Raw genomic sequence first — 19,011 nt, forward strand, 5'->3', positions numbered from 1 at the left:
GCAAACTGGGGAGGGGGGGGGTCTGGGGGGAATTCTGGAGCTATTTGCGCACTTGCACATGTGCATTTCCATTTGCACGCATGTGCACATGTGTCTGCATGGCTATTTGCACTTGCATTTGTGCACGGGGATGCATGTGCACTTGCAAACAGGCTCGCCTTGTACGTGCATGTGCATTTGCACACCTACTTGTGTGAGCACACGCGCAAAACTGCACATGCACGTAGGAGTCCAGGAATCTGCTCCCCCTCTAGGGGGGACTTCAGGGAATCTCCCTTTTTAGGGGGAAATTAAGCCACTTTGGAGCACCAGGAACCATAAATAAATTTACTTAATTAATAAATAAAGTGGCTTCGAGTACCAGACAATAACTTAAGGGGGGAGGCCCCCCCCCAGGCCAGCTGGGGGGGGGAGGGGGAGGCAGCAGGGACCCCCCATGCCTCTGGGCATTGGGGGGGGATCCACAGTCCCTGCTGTCCCCAAAATGGGAGTCTGTGAGGTCCCTCGATGTCCCCAAATGTCCAGCATGAGGGTCGGGCCTCCAAGGTTCCTTGATGTCCCCAAGGAGGGGGCTTCAGTACCCCAAATCTCCAGGCAGGGGGGCCTGCAAGGTCCCTTGGTGTCCCCCATGTCCAGGCACGAAGGTCTGCAAAGTCACTTGATGTCCCCAGATCTCCAAGCTGGGGATCTCCAGCACCAAATATTCAATGGGGGGGGGTCTGCAATGTCCCTTAATGTTCCAAATCTTCAAGGGTGGAGGTCTCCGATGTCCCCTGATGTCCCCCACCTCTGAGCAGGGGTGTCACCAGCCCCAAATCTCCAGGCATGGGGGTCAGCAATGTCCCTTGATGTCCCCAGATCTCCAGGCATGGAGGTCAGCAATGTCCCTCGACGTCCCCAAACCTTCAACCGGGGGGGTGACCGCCCCCAAACCCCTCCGGGCCCCCTTTCCGTGCCAGCAGGGGCCGCGTCCCAGCCGTCACCCCCCGGCGATGCGCAGCAGCCCCACGAAATTGCCCTCCCGCTGGTCCTGCGCCATCTGCCACTCGTCCCCGTTGATGTCCCCGACCAGCGCCACGTCGAGGACGTCGCCGGGCTGCAGCTGTCCCACGGCCTGAGCCAAACCCGAGCGGGCCGGGCCGGGTTCAGTGCCGCTGGGCAACGCCAGCGGCACGGAGAGCAGCGGGGGCGCTGAGCCGGCGCGGCGGAGCTGGAGGGTGACGTTGCCGGGGGGGCAATTTTCCGCCGTGCAGGCAAGGGCGAACTGGCCGTAGAGGAGATAGAGCCCCCCCGCCGCCACCCGCAGCCCCGCGGCCGTCGCCTCCACGTCGCTGCTGAGGAAGACTCCGCTGATGCCTTCCTCGTAGCGCCACATGGGTCTGGAGGACACCGCCAGCGAGCCTGGGGGGGACACAAAGGGGGGGGACGGGGGTTAATGGGGGGGGCCCGTGGGTGTTCATAGTAGGGAATGGGTGCCCCCGGTGGGAAATGGGGTGGCCTCAATGGGAAAACGGTGGCCCCGAGGAGAAACGGGGTTTGCCCGTTGGGACATGGGGTTGCCTGCTGGGAATGGGTTGCCCCCAGTGAGAGCTGGGCGGCCACGATGGGTGCTACAGCCCCTCCCTGGGTACCAGAAGTCGGGTGAGGGGGCTGCGGGGAGGTGGGACTGGATGGGGATTGGGGTGGCCCCTCGGGGATTGGGGTGGCCCCTCGGGGCAATGGAGCCCTGCAGGCACCCCCGGGGGATGACACCACGGAGACCACAGGGACAGAGGATGCTCCGTGACACCTTGGGGACAGGCTGTGACACCACGGGGACCACAGGGACGGAGGCTGCTCCGTGACGCCCTGGGCACCGCGGGGACAAGGGACGCTCCGTGACGCCCTGGCGCCCCACAAGGAGGGAAGATGCTCCGTGATGCCCCAGGGACCATGGAGACGGAGGGTGCTCCGTGACACCCTGGGGACACTCCATGACGCCCCAGGGACCGCGGCCGCCCCATGCCACCCCCAGATGCTCCAGGCCCGGGACACCGTTTCCTTTCTGAGGTCGGAAGGGGGAACCCGCGCGGTGCTTTCGAGATGACGGGGCGAGCTGCCTGGGGAGGGGACCGCTGCGTCCCCGTGTCCCCCTGTCCCCCCCGTGTCCCCAGAGCACCCCACAGCCCCTCACCGTGGCCTCGGGACTTACCGGTGCTCAGCAGCAGGTGGGCGGCCGTTGCAACCTGCGTGGGAGGGGAAAGGGGGTGTCAGTGGGACCCAGATGTCCCCGGCCCGCGTCCCCCCCCCCGTACACAAGCACCCCCCCACCGGTGAAGGGGAAGTTGGGATTTGGGGACTTTCCAGCACCCGAGGGTATTTGGGGTGGGGGGTGGGGGGTCCCAGGGGAGGGGACGACCCCCGGGTCGGGGGGAGATTGGTCCTTTTGGGATGGGGAAACTGAGGCGGGGGGATGGGGTTGAGGCCTGATGTCCGTCCGTCCGTCCGTCCATCCCCATCTTGCGGACGTGGACACCCCCTGGATCTCAGGGACACGCAGACAGACAGATGGACGGATGGACACCCGGAAGGAGGGGGGATGGATGGACAACCGGACAGACAGACGGATGGACAGACACCAGGAAGGAGGGGGGATGGATGGACAGACAGACATACGGATGGACACACACAAGGGACAGGCCCCAGGCAGACAGACGGATGCCCGGGATGCACGGCAGGACAGACGGACACCTGGGCCCCCAGAGGGACGGGCAGAGGGACAGCTGGGCAGGCGGGGGGACGGACAGACGGAAGACCGGGCGGGCACCTGGACAGACGGCTGGACAGACATCCAGACAGACAGACACCTGGGCGGATGGACAGGCAACCGGACATTTGGATGGATGGACACACGGACAGACGGATACCTCGGTGGATGGACAGGCAAGCAGACACCTGGACGGACAGACACACGGACAGACACACAGACAGATAGGCAACCGGACACCTGGACGAATGGACACACGGACAGACAGACACCTGGGTGGATGGACAGGCAACTGGGCACCCAGACAGACAGACACCCGGACAGATGGACACCCCATCGCCCAGCCAGATGGAAAACGGGACGGACAGACGGACGGACAAGCAGGCACTCGGATGGGCGGCCGGACAACCGGACACACCTGGCCAGGCTGACAAGAGACGGACGCCTGGACCGGGGGGGGGGAGCGGCCGGCCGGACACACGGACAGCCGGCCAAGGGGACGGACACACGGACGGGCAAGGGGACAGACGGACAGACGCCCCCCTCCCGGTGCCCACCTGCGGGGGGGGGGGGCTCTCCCCCCGGAGCATCCCCAGCAGAGCGGCGGCGGCGGCGGCGGCCCCGAGAGCGGCGGCTCCGAGGGCGGCGAGGACCGGGAGGAGGCGGCGGCAGCACCGGCGGCGGCGGCGGCCCCGGGAGCACGGAGCCGCCCGGTCCCGGCAGCGGCAGCAGCGGGGGGGGGCCGCCGGCGGCGGGGGGGGGCTCTCGGGGTCGGCGGGCGGCGGCATCACGGCGGGGAGCCGGCTCCGGAGCCTCGCTTATAGCGGGACCGGGCTGGGGGGGTGGGGGGACGGACCGGAGAGTGCCCCCCCCCCGCCCCGCCGCCCCCGGGGGTGGGGACAGACCGGCACCGGGGAGCCCCCGGGGGTGGGGAGAGACCGGGGAGGAACCGGAGGCATCGGGGGCGGGGGGAGCCCGGGAGCACCGTGGATGTAAAGGGGGGGGGGGGGGTAAGGGGGGGCGGCACTTCCTCCGAGGGTGTGTCCCGTCCGTCCCCCCCCCGGGGATTTCCTGCCCCCCCCCCCCCCCCCCGCCGTGACGGAGCACCGGAGTTTCCTACGGGGTCGGAATTTCTGCCCCCCGCCCTCCAAAAGCCTCTCCCGGCACTCCGAGGGGAACGGGAAGGGGAGGGGGGGGGGCAGATTCCCGGCTGCCCGGGAGGGGCACACGCATCCTCCCCCCCCCCCCGCATATGAGACCCTACGTGAGACCCCCCCCTATGTAAGCCCCCCTATGAGACCCCCCCCATATGAGACCCCGTGGGAGACTTCTATATGAGCCCCCCCCCCCCATGAGCCTCCCTATATGAGATCCCATAGGAGACCACCCTATGCGAGACCCCCCCCATGGGCCCCCCCCTCCATATGAGACCCTATGGGACCCCCCCCATGTAAGGCCACCCGTATGAAACCCCATGGGAGACACCCCTCTGTGAGCCCCCTCCCCCCACGTACGACCCCGTATGAGACCCCCCCCATGATAACTCCCCCTGGAATAACCCTATATGAGACCACCCCCCATAGAATAACCCCCATATAAGACCCCCCCCCATAAGAGACCCCCATGGGAGACCCCCCCCATGAGACCCCCCATGGGAGACCCCCCTCCCATATAAGACCCCATAGAAGACCCCATGAGAGGAGACCCCGCCCAGGTGATCCCCCCCCAATGACCCCCCCCCAGTGACCTCCCCCCAGTGACAACCCCCAGGTGACCCCCCCCCAATGACCACCCTCACGTGACCCCCCCAGTGACCCCCCCCCCCCATGGGAGGAGACTCCCTGGGAACCCCCACTGCCAAGCCCCGCCCCTTCCCTGGCCCCGCCCCTTCCCGCCTGGCCCCGCCCCACCCCCGCCCCTCCCCTCCCGGGCCCGCCCACACTCCTCGAGCAGCCAATCAGCAGCCCAAACCCCCACGTGACCCCCCCGGGGCGGGCGCGGGAGGAGCGAGCGGCGTCGGGAGGTCACGTGGTTCGGGCGGATCCGCGCGGGGTCCGCGGGGAAGGGTGAGGGGGCGGGGCCACGCGGGGGCGGGGGGCGGGGCCTGCAGGTGTGGGCGGGGCCTCGTCGGGGGGCGGCGCTTCCGGAGCGGGCAGGTGGCGGCGGGGCTCCGGGGGGGGCCGGGGCGGGGGGGGGGATTACGGGGCGGGGGGGGGGTATGGGGGGGGTAATGGGACGCGGGGGACGCGGGGGACGCGGGGGGGGCGACTTGGGACTGGGGGGGGCATGGGGGAGTGACATGGGACTGGGGGGGGGGACATGGGACTGGGGGGGGCATGGGGGGCATGGGGCGGGGGGGTGACTTGGGACTGGGGGGGTGACATGGGGGGGACATGGGACTGGGGGGAACATGGGGGGGTGACTTGGGACTGGGGGGGGGACATGGGACTGGGGGGGGACATGGGGGGGTGACTTGGGACTGGGGGGGGTGACATGGGGGGGACATGGGACTGGGGGGGTGACATGGGGGGGACATGGGACTGGGGGGGTGACATGGGGGGGACATGGGACTGGGGGGAACATGGGGGGGTGACTTGGGACTGGGGGGGGACATGGGACTGGGGGGGGACATGGGGGGGTGACTTGGGACTGGGGGGGTGACATGGGGGGGACATGGGACTGGGGGGGTGACATGGGGGGGACATGGGACTGGGGGGAACATGGGGGGTGACTTGGGACTGGGGGGGGTGACGGGGGGACACATGGGACTGGGGGGCCATGACATGGGGGGCTGACATGGGACAGGGGGTGACATGGGGCTGGGGGGGGTGACATGGGAGAGGGGTGACGTGGCACGGGGGGGACATAGGACCGGGGAGTGGCATGGGACTGGGGAGGGGTGGTGCCCCCAGCATGGAGGGGGGACAGCATGGGGACAGGGGGGGCTCTGGGGACACGGGGACAGGGGACAGGACAGGGTGGCTTCTGGGGGGGGGGGGACAGTAAGGACAGGGTGGCCACGGGCCCAGGGTGACCGCAGGGACAGGAGTGACCAAGAAGACAGGTGGCCGCAAGGACGGGGGTGGCCGTGGGGACAGGGGACAGCGGGGACACGGAGGCACTTGTCCCTGTCCCCATTCCGCGGCGAACTAGGGCGCAAAAACCCAGGGCTGAGCTCGTCTCCGTCCCCGCAGGGACCCGTCTGCACCTCCGGTCACCTCCTTGTCACCCAGCAGGTACGGTGCCCGGAGGCGGGGGGGGGGGGGACACCGACCCGAAAAGCTCGCCGGGTTGGCTGCACCCACATATTTCCGCACCCCAAAATTATAACGCCCGGCCCCTCGGGGGGGGACGCTCCAATTCCCTACGGGATGCGGAGCCCCCCCCCCCCCAGGGATTGTCACCGGCGTTTTGTCCCAGCCAGCGATGGTTTTGCTGCTGTTTTGCCTGATTTGAGTGTTTTTTTCCCCCCCTGTTTCGCCTTTGTGGCAATGCTTACCCGCCTTTTTATGGTGAAAATGGGGGAAATTGGGGTTTAGGGGGAAAATCTGGCATCCGACCTGCTTCCGGGTGCTAAAATGGTTTGTGTTTTCGGGGAAATTGGGCCGGGTTTGGTGCTCGCCAGCTCTGCCTCTTCCCTGGGGGTCTTTACACGGTCATGGCATAAGTAACCGGAATGTCTTCGTTAGGCTGCAATTATGCAAATGAGCAGACTTTGGGCTCAGGCTAGGGTGCCTGTGGGAATGGGATGGGTTCAATTAACCGGCTTTAATTAACCATCGCCATCCCGGAGCCAGTGCCGAATTTCCTCTCTGTCCCTGGCGCCGGGGAGTTCCCGTTTGGTGCCACCCCGCCTGGTGGTGCCGGGGCTTCTCATCGGGGACAATTTGGGGGCGTCGTTGTCACCTCGTGTCCCTTCCCCAGCGTCCCCATGGGTCTGCTCACCCTCATCGGCTGCATCTGCGCCGGGCTGCTGGCGGCGACGGCAGTGGCGCTGCTCATGGTGGCGTATCGCTTGGGGCTCCTCTACCGGCTCCTCCACAAGGTAGGGGCGAAATGGGGGTGAAACCACCCCGTTTTGGTTAAATCCACCTGGTTTTCTAAGCGGGCGTCCTCCTCGCCTCGCAGGCGGATCCCCGAAGCCCCCGGTACGGGGGCGAGCTGGTGGCAGAGGTGCTGAAGGCTCACGGCGTCCGCTTCGTCTTTGCGCTGGCCGGTGGCCACATCTCGCCCATCCTAGTGGCCAGCGAGAAGCTGGGGATCCGCGTGGTGGACACCCGGCATGAGGCCACCGCCGTCTTCGCCGCCGACGCCGTCTCCAGGCTCTCAGGTACCGGACGGGGCGATGGAGGCGGACCTCCTGGTCAACACCTTCCTCTTCCTCAAAGGGTGGAAGATTTTGGGGTGTCCCTGCTTGGTGGGGTCCCTGTTGAGTTGAGAAGGCTTCCAACGCTCTTTGGGTCTTCGGGGACGGTCCGTGGGGTGTTCTCCCCCTTTATTCCCCCCAAAATTAATTTGGGAGCTGTGGTGTTGATGGGATGAGGAGAGATTGGCCTCATGATCAACACCTTTCTCTTCCTCAAAGGGTGGAGGGTTTTGGGGTGTCCCATCTTGCTGGGGTCCTGGTTGAGTGGAGAAGGCTTCAAACTCTCTTTGGGTCTCTCCACAGTGGGTTCTCTCCCCATTTATCTCCCCCCACAACCAATTCAACCACAAACAAGGACCGCGCAGCCAGCCCCCTGTGCCCCAAACCCCAAAACTGGGGTGCCCAGGGGGCCACCTCCCACCCCCCCATCTCCCCCCGCAGGCCGCATCGGTGTCGCCGCTGTCACCGCCGGCCCCGGCGTCACCAACGCGGTGACAGCCATCAAGAACGCCCAGATGGCCGAGTCGCCGCTGCTGCTCATCGGTGGGGCGGCCGCCTCGCTGCAGAAGGTCTGGTGGGCTTGCAGAGGGGGGATTTAAGGGACCAAAACCACCTCCCCACCCCTTTTTTGGGGGAGATTTCCCCCATTTTGGGGTTTTCACCACAGGGACGAGGAGCACTGCAGGACATCGACCAGCTCTCGCTCTTCAAGACGCTCTGCAAGGCGTGCATCTCGGTGCGCACCGTCCGTGACATTGTCCCCGCGCTCCGCAAAGCCATCAGCACCGCGCAGTCAGGGACCCCCGGTAAAGGGTGGGGACACCCCAGCACCTCCCTTGGGGAAGATTTGGGGTGATTTCATCCCCCATAGGTCTCACTGGGGGCGCTGCTTTTGGCGGCGGTGTTTTGGCATGGTGCTTTTGGTGGTGCTGATGTCACCTCCCTGAAATGTGTTTTTTGGGGGTGACGTGGGGGTCCCTTCACCCCCATCCCACAGGTCCCGTGTTCGTGGAGCTCCCCATCGATGTCCTCTACCCCTTCCACGTGGTGGAGAAGGAGGTCGGCGGTGCCAAGAGTGCCCGGGGGATCCGGGGAAAGCTGGTGCAGTGGTGAGCAGCCATCCCACCAGCACCAATGGGTGCTGTCAGCACCCCAAGGGGCTGCAGCACCCCAAAACAACCCCTTCTTGACAGGTACCTCCAAAACTACGTCCATAACCTCTTTGCGGGTGCCTGGGTGCCCCGGGATGTCACCCCACTGCCTGTGAAGGTGCCGCTGGCCACCGAGGACGAGGTTGGCTTTGTCCCCCAACCCGCTTTGGGGTTTTGGGGACACCCGGGTGGTGGCACCATGGGGGTGGAGGGGTTGGGTGGTGAGATGGGTTTGGGATTGGCCAAGATGTTTTTTGGGGCTCGGCTGAGTGATTTTGGGGGTCCAACCAAGCCACATTTGGAATCCAACAGAACTGAGTTTTGGGGCCCGAGGGAGCCGTTTTGGGGCCTGAGGGAGCCGTTTTGGGGCCCGAGGGAGCTGTTTTGGGGTCTGACGGAGCCGTTTTTGGGATGGCAGGTACAGCGCTGTGCTGAACTGGTGAGCCGGGCCACGAAGCCGCTGGTGCTGGTGGGCAGTCAGGCTCTGCTGCCACCCACACCGGCTGAGGAGCTCCGGTGAGCGGGCCTGGGGACAGAGGGTATGGTTTGGGGACAGCTGAGCGTGTCCGGGGACAAGCGAGCTGGTTTGGGGATGGATCAACTGGTTTGGGGACAACTGAGCCTCTTTGGGGATGGATCATCCAGGGGTTGGATGAGTGGGCTTGGGGATGGCTGAGCCACTCTGGGGACAGCCAAGCCGCTTTGGGGACGGCTGAGCTTATTTGGAGACAACAAGATGGTTTAGGGAAAGATGAGCAGGTTTGGGGCTGGATCGGCCACTTTGGGGACTGCTGATTGAGCTTTAGGGTTCAGCTGAGCTGGTTTTGGGTCCAACCAAACCAGTTTTGGGGCCCCCAACTGAGCCCATTCTGAGGCCCGACCGAGCCATTTTTGAGGCCGATCGAGCCGCTTTTGGGGCATGCAGGGAAGCGCTGGAGGCCTTGGGCATCCCCTGCTACCTGGGGGGGGCGGCACGGGGGCTGCTGCCCCCTGAGAGCCCCCTGCTCCTGCGCCAGAACCGCCGCGACGCCCTCCGCGAGGCTGACCTGGTGCTGCTGGCAGGTGGGTCCCAGGGCTGGGGAAGGAATGGGGATACCCCGCGGTGGCCCCTGTCCCCAAATTCTCCCCCCACCTCCCCTCCAAAGGTGCCGTCTGTGATTTCCGTCTCTCCTACGGGCGCCTTTTCGGCCGCCAAACCGTCGTGGTGGCTGTCAACCGGGACCGGGCGCAGCTCCTCCGCAACGCCGACGTCTTCTGGCGGCCGCGGCTCGCCGTGCAAGGTGACAGCCCTGTCCCCTCCGCCGTCCCCCCGGCCCGAGGAGGGTGGTGGCACCGTGGAGGGGTTGGGAGATGGGGTCGGTGTCGGATGAGGTGGTTTTGGGGGACAATGGTGATTTGGGGGACAGCTAAGCTCTGTTTGGGGCCCAAAAGAGATGGGGTTTGGGGCCAATTCAGCCATGTTTGGGGCTCGGCTGAGCTAGATTTTGGGGTCCAACCAAGCCAGGTTTGGTGTCCAGCAGACCTGGGTTTTAGGGATAATTCAGCCAGGTTTGGGGTCCAACTGAATGTGTTTTGGGGCTCAGCTGAGCCAGATTTGGGGGATCTTTAAGGTCCCTCCCAGTCCAAACCATTCTTACGATAACTGAGCTGGTTTTGGGGCTCAGCTGAGCCAGTTTTGGGGTATGACCGAGCCAGCTGTGGGGTCCAACAGAGCTGGGTTTTGCGGCCAATTCGGAAAGGTTTAGGGTCTGACATAGATGGGTGGAGTTTTTTTTTGGAGTGGGTGTGATGAGCTGGGCGTTCTCTGCAGGCGACGCCGCCTCCTTTGTGGTGGGGCTGGCGCGGCGGCTGCGGGGCTACTCCTGCCCCGCGGACTGGCTGGGGGGGCTGCGCGAGGCCGAGCAGCGCAAGGAGAAGGCGAACCGGTGAGCACCCAGCGCACGGGGACGGGGACAGGGATGGCAGCTTCCATAGCCGGGGGGGTCCTGTGTCCGTTTTGGGGGGTGAGGACCCCATTTTGGGTACAGGGTGTGGGGGGGGGCTTGGTTGATTTTGGGGTGAGAAATTCCAGCCCCTTACGACCTCTTTGGGGTTCCCATCCCATTTGCAAGGGGTGGGAAACCCATGCCCGTTTTGGGGAGACCCCGGCCAACCTCTTTTTTTTTGGGGGGGGGGTCCTCTCTAACAGGGAGAAGGCAGCGACCCCCACCCCGCAGCACCTGAACCCCCTGGACCTGCTGTACCGCCTGGACGCGCTGCTGCCCCCCGAGAGCCTTTTGGTGGCCGACGGGGGGGACTTCGTGGGCACCGCCGCCTACATTGTGCGCCCCCGCCGGCCCCTCTCCTGGCTGGACCCCGGTGAGGACCCCCCAGCCCGGGGTGCGCTGCCACCGTTGGGGACACACGCGGGTGACACCGGCTGTTGTCTTCGCAGGAGCCTTTGGCACGCTGGGAGTTGGCGGCGGGTTCGCACTCGGCGCCAAGCTCTGCCGCCCCGAGGCCGAGGTATGGACGGGGGGGGACATGTGGTGGCCCACGCGGACAGCGGTGCCACCTGCTTGGCCTCGTGTCACTTGTCCCTTCCCCTGTGCCGCCTGCCAGGTTTGGGTCCTTTACGGTGACGGCTCGCTGGGCTACAGCCTCATAGAATTTGACACTTTTGTGCGGCACAAGGTGAGACAGCGCCGAAACGGGGTCGGGGGGGTGGAATTGGGCTCTTGTCCCCACTCTGGGTTGTCACCGGGGCGCGGTGGCCCCGTGCTTTGTCCCCTGCAGACGCCCATCATCGCACTGGTCGGCAACGATGCGTGCTGGAGCCAGATCTCCCGGGAGCAGGTGGCCATGCTGGGCAGCAACGTGGCATGTGGCCTCGAGTACCTGGGTGAGCGCTGTCCCCGACACACGGGAGCTGCTGGGGGGGATTGAGTCCCTTGGTCTGGGGCCACTTGGTGGCCCTGCGTCACCCTGGAGTGGATTGAGCTGTGCCCGGTGGCACCGTGTCACCCCGACTGTGCTGCGCTCGGTGGCCATGACGCACTGGGGAGGATTGGGCCGTTGCCGGTGGCCCCGCGTCACCCTGCTGTCACGCAGGTGACAGAGTCACGTCCCTGTCCCCTCCCCGCAGATTACCACGCGGTGGCTGAAGCGCTCGGGGGCAAAGGCTTCGTGGTGGGACGCCCGGAGAGCGAGCGGCTGGACGCCGTCCTCCGCGCCGCGCAGGATGCGTGCCGCCAGGGCCACCCCGTCCTCGTCAACGCCCTCATCGGCAAGACCGATTTCCGCGAGGGCTCCATCTCTGTCTAGGGACTGTCCCCTCTGCTCCCCCGATGTCCCTCTGTGCCCGGCAGCAGGGATGAAGGGGCTGGAGGATGCACTGGCTGGGTGCCACCGAGGTGCCACCACCCTGTCCCCAACCGGGGATGGGGGAAAAGAGGTGTTAGGGGTGTTAGGTGCTGGTGCTGTGCCCCCTAACTTGGGGCTGGGGGGGGGGGGACAGTGGTGTCCCCTGGCAATAAAGCAGCGCCATGTGCCCCCGCCTGCCATCCTGTGCCATCGATTCGGGTGCCATGGGGCGACAAGTGACACTTCGGGGACTGCCATCCCCCCGACGGGACACCAACACACGCACACAGCCCGGTGGCGAGTGCAGCTTGTGTCCTTTATTGCTGGTGACAGTGACAAGGCGGTGGGCAGGGCAGGGTGGGCGTCAGGCCATCGGGGGGGGGGACTGGGGACAGCTTTGTCACCAAGCCCCCCGCTAGCCTGGTGGCACCCCCTGCCCCGGGTGATTTAACACTGCTGGCTCAGCCCGGCCGGGCCGGTGCTTTCACATTCAGCTGGTTCCTGTAAGGCTAATACTGAGCAAGGCTGTTTTTGTTTTTTTGGGGGGGGGGGGGGGAGGAATTCATTTGGCTCCCTCCCTCCCCCCCGTAACACTGGTGCTGGGTTCATTTTGGGGGTGAAAAGGGCTTTTTCTGCAGGCTGCGGTGAAGGCAACCGCCGTACGCCGTCCATCCACGCGCATGCACGCACGCACACGAAGCTCGAGTAATAAATAAAAGCTCAGCGCTCCCGTACCGGCAGCACCCCCCTGGGGGGGGGCAGAAAAAAAGGGAGGGCTCGGGGGGGGCCCTTGCTGCCACCCGTGAGGGCGGGAGGGAGTGCCGTCACCCTCCTCAGGGTGCCGGCAACAGGGAGGGGATTTTGGGGAGCCCTCGTGAGCAGGGGGGGGAGTGGGGGGCAGATGGGGAGGGGGAGAGGGTGCCCCCCACGTAGCCTGAGCGATGGAGGTCATGGACCCTTGTCAATACTGATTTTTGGAGGGGGGGGGGGCGCAGCACCCTTGGGGGGGGGGTTGGAAGGGCAAAGGGGTGAACAGGCACTTGAGGGCAAAATTTGGCCATAGAAAGCCGAGCAAGAGGCACTGAGCCTCCAACATCCCCCCCCCCCCCCAAAACGGCGCGTGGATGTGTGTGGGGGGCTGTGTGCAGCCAGTTTTTTTTTTTTTGGGGGGGGGGGGCTGCTCAGGTGTCCCCCGATGGGGCCGTGGCCCCCCCCCCCCCCCAAAGACGGCATCACCTTCTCCGTCGGCGTCCCTCCTGCTCGGCGCTGTGCAAATCGAAGGCAACAAGAGGCAAGTGCTGCTTTTTGGTCGCTCTCCCGGTGGCGCCAGGACCGGCACCGGCGTCGCCGTCACAGGCAGACGTTGATCTGCTTGGCGAGCTCCCGCTCCAGGTCGAGGATGAGCGCGTCGAAGTCCTTGAGGTTGAGCCGGGGGCCAAAGGGCGCCTCGGGCTCGTCACCAAGGCCGAAATTGGCCACGAAGAGGGTCCGCCGGTGCGCGGCCCGGCTCTCGCCATCGCCGGCCGCCACCTCGTCGTAGCCACCGAACTGGTGGCCGCAGACGCTCCAGTCGCCGGCGTAGCGGTTGCTGGGGGGGCTCTCCGGTCCCCGGGGGCGATGGCGGGCCACCACCGCCGTGTCCAGCAGGTCCAAGCGCAGCGGTGGCTGCCGCGGGCGGCCGGGCGGCGCCTCCTCCCAGATTTGGGGGGCTGGGGATGAGCGGGGGGCTGCGGAGAGAGCGTGTGGGGGGGGGGTCAGGATAAGAGGGGGAAGCCATGGGGTGGTTTGGTGGCACTGGAGCGGGGAGGAGATGTTGGGGGGGAGTTTGGCTGGGGGGGCACGGGCCCCTGGAGCAGCTGCTGGGGACAGTGGCCCATGGAACAGCCCCAGGGTGTCACAGACCCCCCCCAGGGGGTGGCCCGGGTGGTGGCCAAGCACAGATTTCCCCCAGGGTGGGGGCCACGGGTGTCCGTCCCCGCCCCCCCCACCCCCCCAGAAGCCTGCTCACCCGGCCAGGCCTGCAGCAGGTAGTGCAGCACCTCGATGTGCCGCTTGAAATCGACGGCGCTGGCGATGTCCTCGCTGTGGGCGTAGCTGCGGGTGCCTGTGCCGCCGCGCCGAGGCTCCTGGCTCTGGGTGAGCAGGACGGGCCCGAAGCAGACGGCGATGTTCTGCGAGTTCATGCGGTTGAAGTCGTGGAAGGAGGCCACCAGGCTGAGGTGGTCCAGGAGCCGCGTCAGCGTGGCCTGGGGGACAGGGTGGCGTCAGCGGGGACACCCTCTCAGGTGACATTCCCCTGCCCCTGGGCCACTGAGGGGAAATGTTTCGGCCACAGGCAGTCCCCGATGTCACCGGGGCTGAATCCCACAGCTAATAACGAGGACGTGGAAAAAAATGCTTGGCTGCTGGGGATGTAGAGACCCCCAAAAATGCTCAGGGGGGTGGTGACACCAGGACACGCCACATCGCCGGTGCCACTCATCCAGAAATAAGGATACCACAGTGGTGACGTGCAATGGAGGAGAGCCCCGGACCGAGAGGCAGCGGGGTGCCCCGGCAATCCCACAGCCGAGCAGCCCCAGTTTTAGGGCTGGCCACCCACCTTCTCGACGTCAGGCAGGCAGTCGAGCAGGGTGACGGCGTCCCGCTCGCCCGGCGGGGTCCGGGGAGGCCGCTTGGCCATGGCCTCCAGCACGACGTGGTAGAGCGTGGGGGTGATGAGCGGTGTGGGCAGCTCCCGCAGGTAGTCTTTGAGGATCCCTGCGGGCGAGAAGCCGGGGTGGGGACATCAGCGTGGCCCCCCCCAAGGGTGCTGGGGGGGCCTGTGGGGTGAGCACTGACCCGTGATGACATTGATGTCAGGGTAGAGCTGCTCTGACAGCGTCACGGCCGCACTGTCCCTCTCGAAGGCGTCGCGCAGCTCCTTCTTGACGGCGGCTGAGCCGCAGAGCCGGTACAGCCCGACCACCTGGAATCGGGGACACGGTGACAGCGGTGACAGGGGGCCCGGCTGGGCCATCACCCGCTGGATGTCACCGCGAGGCCCCCTGCTCACCTTCAGCCCCCGTTTCTCTATCTCGGCCACGCACTTCTGGATGAGCAGGGGCACCTTGGTGGCCGTCTTCTCCCTCTCCACCAGCTGGCCCAGCTCCACGCCAAAGACGCGGGGCTCGCGCTCGCCGGGGCTGTCCCACTGCTCCACCAGGGTGAATTTGGAGAAGAGGACGCCGCGAGGCTGCAGCCGCACCGCCAGCTGCTGGGCCCGGCAGCCTGGGGAACAGAGGGGTGCTGTCAGCGGGGTGCTGTGCTGTGAAACACCCCCCCCCCCCCCCCCCCCCAAAAAAAACCCGTGCCCTCCCATCCCCACCGCGCACCTCTGAAGATGTGGGGCAGGACGACGGTGCCGTGGCAGCAGAGGCGGTTGCGGCAGGAGGAAGGGTCCCAGGAGAAGACGATCACCTTGAGGAGCTGGGCGCTCTCCAGCTCCAGGTTGAAGGTGTGGTTGAGGCCAAGGAAAGCCGCCTTGCAGGGCAGCAGAGCCGTGCGAGCCCGGTTGGCCGCGTCCACCTGCAGCACGCAGAAAACCTCCCGGGCTTCAGCTCGCGGCAGCTTCAGGTCCCGCACGCCGTAGAGGTGGACGCTGACCAGCCCGGAGATGTGCTGCCCGCCTCGGGGCAGCTCCCCGCAGCTGTAGGGCCGGAAAGCGGCCACGTCCAGCCCGCCCTCTCCATCCTCTGGCTCAGCGTGCGCCCCGGTTTTGGCCAGCAGCTCCGGGGAGTCGCCGTCACTCAAGTAGCCGCCCTTGTTGGCCGCTTTGGCACGGGGCAGTGAGGCCACGCTGGTGTCGAGGTGGTAGCGGCTGATGACGTTGCTGGACTCCTTGCGGGCGTCGGAGGGCGAGGTGCCACCCTCCTGGCCCCGCGGCCGGGGGCTGCGCAGGCTCAGCTTCCTCCGCAGCTCTGGCAGCTTCTTCATCTTCATGGAGAGGCGGCGCACGGTCCCCGGGGACTTCACTTTGCTGAGGGAGCGGCCTTTCTTGGTGGCACTGGGGCTGGCGGGGGGGGACGGGGGGGCGAGCCCCGTCCCCAGGCTCACGCAGGGGATGGGCATCTTTCCTGGGGGGAGAGAAAGGGTGAGCGGGTACCTGGGGGATACCGGGAGCCTGGCTGGGATTGGGGTGGCGCCCTGGAAACTGTTGTGGGGAGGGGACTGTCGGGTTCTGGGGACACTGTCCTGAGCGTGGGGACGGTGGGGTTTGGGGGACAATGTCCTGTTTTGGGGGATGGGGAAAGGGTGGGGACTATGGGATGTGTCTGGGGGAAGGTGAAGATGACGGGGATCATGGGGTCCAGATGTCCCTGAGGACAGGGTGGGGATAGGGACTGTGAGGTCTGAAGGACATCATCCCGGGGGGTGGGCAGAAAGGGACAGGGATTGTGGAGGCGGGGGGGATGTTGGCCTGGGGGGCAAGGAAGGGACAGGGACCACGGGGTCCAGGAGACACTGGGGACAAGGGACCACTGGCTCTGAGGACCTCGGTGTCCAGGAAGCCTCACAGGTGCCAGAGAAAGGACAAAGACCATAAGGTGCTGCAGATGGAGACTGTGGGGTCCAGGGGACACTCCTGCGTGGTGACAAGGGCTGTGGGGAACCAGGGGCCACCACTGTCCCCCCTCTTCCCGACCCCTAGCTCTGCGCTGCCCCTCACCACAGGCCTGCGCCCTGCCAGCTGCCGGCTCCTCTGCGCTGCGGGGTCCGGGGCTCTCTGCCGTCCCTCTGCCCCCCCAGGGGACGTCCTCCCCGCTCGCCTTCGGAGGGTCTTCGTCCTCGGGGATGGGGTTGTACCAGATCTCGCCCTCGCTGCTGGCCGCACCAGCCTCAGCCTCGGCCCCGCCGCCAGCCTCGTCCAGCCCCGGTGCCTTCGCCGAGGACAGCACCCAGTGCCGGCTGCTCCGCTCCAGGCTCTGCAGGTAAGCGCCGTGCCCTGGGCTCCTACCGGGGCCGCCGAGCTCCACGGAGCCGTTCGCTGCTTCGGCCTCCTCCGCCGGCTCCAGGGGCTCCTCGCCGGGTGGCTCCACGCCAGGCCAGGGGCTGCTGGTGGCCGGATCCAGCTCGCTGGCCTCCACCACCTCCGGGGAAGCTTTGGGAGCCGGCATCCGCCTCCCGCTGGGCTCATCGCGGCCGCCGCAGGAGAAACGGGCCCAGTTCTGCTTGCGGGGCGCTGCCGGGGCCGGTTCCGACGATGCCGGGGCTGCCTCAGGGTCCACCGGCGAGTCGGGGCTTGGTGGAGGATGCTCTGCAGGAGGGAGAATGGACGGGGCTCGGCGTGGGTCCCTGCCACGCCAGCCGCGAGCCCTCCCTCTCGCCCCCGCCAGCGTCCCGCGGGGCCACCCACCCTCCTCGCCCCGAATCCACTGCCGCCCCACGGGGCCGGCGGAGGCAGCTGCACGCAGCCCCTTGCCAAGCGGGATTTCCGGTTGTTTACGGCCGGACAGCCCCGCCGCCACGCTCCCACCATCCTGGGGGGGCTCGCTGGAGGATGGGGGGGGCTCAGCCGGGCCCTGCTGCACCCCATCGGGGACACGGCCGCATCCCGATGGGGGCAGCTCTGCGTCCGTCCCCATGGCCTGCACCCCCCGGTCGCGTGCACCCCAATTCTCTGCGCTCCTCCAGGCGCATTTGTGCACCCCGGATTGTCTGCACCCCTTGTGCACCCCTCCCACATGCACCCCAAAACAAGCCCCACTCGTGTCACACCAGCACCCGCGCCCGGTCCCGGTCCCCGTCCCGCCGGAGCACCCTCACCCCCGCGGGACCAATTCCTCCCAGATGCTGTCACAGCCGCACCCCCCGCTCCATCCGGATGAGAACAGGGGGTGCTGCGAGCCCCCCCCGCCCCCCCCGCACCCCAATTGTGGCTTTAGCGCCCACATGGGATGTTCTGCCCACCCCAGACCTCAGCTCAGGTACCCCAAATGAGCGCCAGCATCGGTGGAGGCCCCACAGCATGGTCCCCCCCATCCATCACCCCGTAGCCCCCCGGGATCTCCCCCCAGGTGATGCCGAGCCCACGGCTTGGCGTAGGGCACCCCGAGAAATGTGGGGCAGGAGGCACCCCGGGGTGGGGGGGGTACCCCAACTCCTGCAGGGCACAGAGAGAGACACGGGGTGATAGGGAACCTTCCTTGGGGCCAAAAGGGGTGGTGGGGAGCTTTGGGGGGACAGGAGGGAGCCCGGTGTGACACTGGGGTCCTTTCCTCGGGGGGCAGGAGGGAGCCGGGTCCACAACGAGGGGTCCTCTCCTTGGGGGACTGGATCCCAAGGGTCCCATTCACGGGGGACTGGACCCCAAGGGTCCCTTTTTTGGGGGGGGGGGACAGAAGGGGCCTGGGGTGATGTGGAGCCCTCTGGGGCTGCACCAGGGACCCTGGGGTGGGGACCACGAAGGACCCCAAAGGGACTGAGGTGGGGTCTCCATCCCGGGGGGGGGTGCCCCGGCCCCCCCCGCAGCTCCGTACCTCGCTCCTTGGCGTCCGATTTCTTCCTGCGCGGGCGGTCCCGGCCCCGCAGCCGGGAGAAGGTCCTCCGCAGCAGCGGCTCCGCCATCGGCCCGGCCCGGAGCCCCCCGGCGGGGTCCCCTCAGCGCCCCCGGGACCCCTCAGCCCGGCGGGGGTCTCCTCAGCCGGGTCCGGTCCCGTTCAGCCCGGGTCCGGTCCCCTCAGCCCGGTCCTCCCCCCTCGGCCCGGTCCGGCCCGTGCCGCCCCCCCCCCCCCCAGCCCGGTTCGGGGGGGGTCTCCCCTTCCTCCCGCCGGCCCGGCCCGGCCCGGGGCGCCCCCTCAGCGCGGCGGGGCCTGGAGCAGCGGCGGCGGCGCCGCCATCCCGCGGTGCGAATTCCTGGGATGCCGCCGGGAGCGCTGCCGGGAGCTGTAGTCCGGAACCCCCCCGGGCCGGACCCCCCCTTCCCCCCCCAGCTCCCGGTAGCTGCAGGCCAGGACCCCCCCGCCCCGGTTCTAACACCCCCCCCCCCCCCCCCGCGACCACCGTCTGGGGGAGCCCTGGGGGGGGGGGCGGGGGGGTATTTAGGGGAGCCCTGGGGGCTCTATGGAGGTGCTGGGGGGGGGTGGAGGGGATTTGGGGGAGCCTGAGGGGGGATTTAGGGAGGCTGAGGCAGGTATTTGGGGGGCTGGAAGGTGTTTGGGGAGCCTAGGGGGGTATTTGGGGTGGCTGGGGGGGGTATTTGGGGGGTCTGGAGGGTGTTTGGGGAGCCTAGGGGGGTATTTGGGGAGGCGGGGGGGGGTATTTAGGGGGTCTGGAGGGTGTTTGGGGAGCCTGGGGGGGTATTTGGGGGGTCTGGAGGGTGTTTGGGGAGCCTGGGGGGGTATTTGGGGGACTGGGAGTGATTTGAG

General features: G+C 67.1%; 3 protein-coding genes across 8 annotated transcripts; 1 reads left to right on the forward strand and 2 right to left on the reverse strand.

The window, feature by feature from the left end:
- Window positions 1-142: 142 nt before the first annotated feature.
- On the reverse strand, window positions 143-3,784 carry LOC310888532 (uncharacterized protein). The gene is made up of 3 exons (XM_083815276.1): window positions 3,304-3,784; window positions 2,192-2,225; window positions 143-1,401 (listed from the first exon to the last, which is right to left on the reverse strand). The coding sequence occupies exons 1-3, from the start codon at window positions 3,532-3,534 to the stop codon at window positions 980-982; spliced, it is 687 nt and encodes a 228-aa protein (XP_083671402.1). The 5' UTR covers window positions 3,535-3,784; the 3' UTR covers window positions 143-979.
- A 946-nt stretch (window positions 3,785-4,730) lies between these two features.
- ILVBL (ilvB acetolactate synthase like) lies at window positions 4,731-11,797 on the forward strand. 6 transcript variants are annotated; one of them, XM_083815313.1, is made up of 17 exons: window positions 4,731-4,812; window positions 5,941-5,982; window positions 6,671-6,791; window positions 6,875-7,076; window positions 7,554-7,681; window positions 7,780-7,918; window positions 8,110-8,221; window positions 8,306-8,405; window positions 8,682-8,779; window positions 9,189-9,325; window positions 9,409-9,543; window positions 10,074-10,188; window positions 10,452-10,621; window positions 10,698-10,768; window positions 10,865-10,936; window positions 11,039-11,144; window positions 11,388-11,797. In XM_083815313.1, exons 3-17 carry the CDS (start codon window positions 6,678-6,680, stop codon window positions 11,564-11,566), a joined length of 1,878 nt encoding a protein of 625 aa, XP_083671439.1. In that variant the 5' UTR covers window positions 4,731-4,812; window positions 5,941-5,982; window positions 6,671-6,677; the 3' UTR covers window positions 11,567-11,797. The 6 variants fall into 6 exon arrangements, with proteins under 6 accessions (XP_083671439.1, XP_083671435.1, XP_083671437.1 ...); XM_083815309.1 differs by having other exon boundaries at window positions 4,760-4,812; window positions 5,900-5,982; XM_083815311.1 differs by lacking the exon at window positions 4,731-4,812 and adding an exon at window positions 4,829-4,902 and having other exon boundaries at window positions 5,915-5,982.
- A 105-nt stretch (window positions 11,798-11,902) lies between these two features.
- On the reverse strand, window positions 11,903-18,364 carry SYDE1 (synapse defective Rho GTPase homolog 1). Its single transcript, XM_083815303.1, has 8 exons — window positions 18,124-18,364; window positions 16,314-16,901; window positions 14,980-15,720; window positions 14,661-14,875; window positions 14,447-14,573; window positions 14,208-14,365; window positions 13,614-13,851; window positions 11,903-13,332 (listed from the first exon to the last, which is right to left on the reverse strand). Exons 1-8 carry the CDS (start codon window positions 18,209-18,211, stop codon window positions 12,956-12,958), a joined length of 2,532 nt encoding a protein of 843 aa, XP_083671429.1. The 5' UTR covers window positions 18,212-18,364; the 3' UTR covers window positions 11,903-12,955.
- Between the last annotated feature and the right edge of the window lie 647 nt (window positions 18,365-19,011).

This window comes from Anser anser (assembly GCF_964211835.1).
Source record: "Anser anser genome assembly, chromosome: 38".
Taxonomy (NCBI): Eukaryota; Metazoa; Chordata; class Aves; order Anseriformes; family Anatidae; genus Anser; species Anser anser.

Excerpts from the sequence above, each read along its gene's own strand:
- LOC310888532 (XM_083815276.1), bottom strand. The coding sequence starts at position 3,534 with ATGCCGCCGCCCGCCGACCCCGAGAGCCCCCCCCCGCCGCCGGCGGCC. Across the intron at positions 2,226-3,303 it reads AGAGCCCCCCCCCCCCGCAG|GTTGCAACGGCCGCCCACCT; the intron begins GTGGGCACCGGG and ends CCTCCCACGCAG. Across the intron at positions 1,402-2,191 it reads CCACCTGCTGCTGAGCACCG|GCTCGCTGGCGGTGTCCTCC; the intron begins GTAAGTCCCGAG and ends TGTCCCCCCCAG.
- ILVBL (XM_083815313.1), top strand. The coding sequence starts at position 6,678 with ATGGGTCTGCTCACCCTCATCGGCTGCATCTGCGCCGGGCTGCTGGCG. Across the intron at positions 7,682-7,779 it reads CGGCCGCCTCGCTGCAGAAG|GGACGAGGAGCACTGCAGGA; the intron begins GTCTGGTGGGCT and ends TTTTCACCACAG. Across the intron at positions 10,189-10,451 it reads CGCAAGGAGAAGGCGAACCG|GGAGAAGGCAGCGACCCCCA; the intron begins GTGAGCACCCAG and ends CCTCTCTAACAG.
- SYDE1 (XM_083815303.1), bottom strand. The coding sequence starts at position 18,211 with ATGGCGGAGCCGCTGCTGCGGAGGACCTTCTCCCGGCTGCGGGGCCGG. Across the intron at positions 14,574-14,660 it reads TAGAGAAACGGGGGCTGAAG|GTGGTCGGGCTGTACCGGCT; the intron begins GTGAGCAGGGGG and ends CCCCGATTCCAG. Across the intron at positions 14,366-14,446 it reads TGACATCAATGTCATCACGG|GGATCCTCAAAGACTACCTG; the intron begins GTCAGTGCTCAC and ends TCTCGCCCGCAG.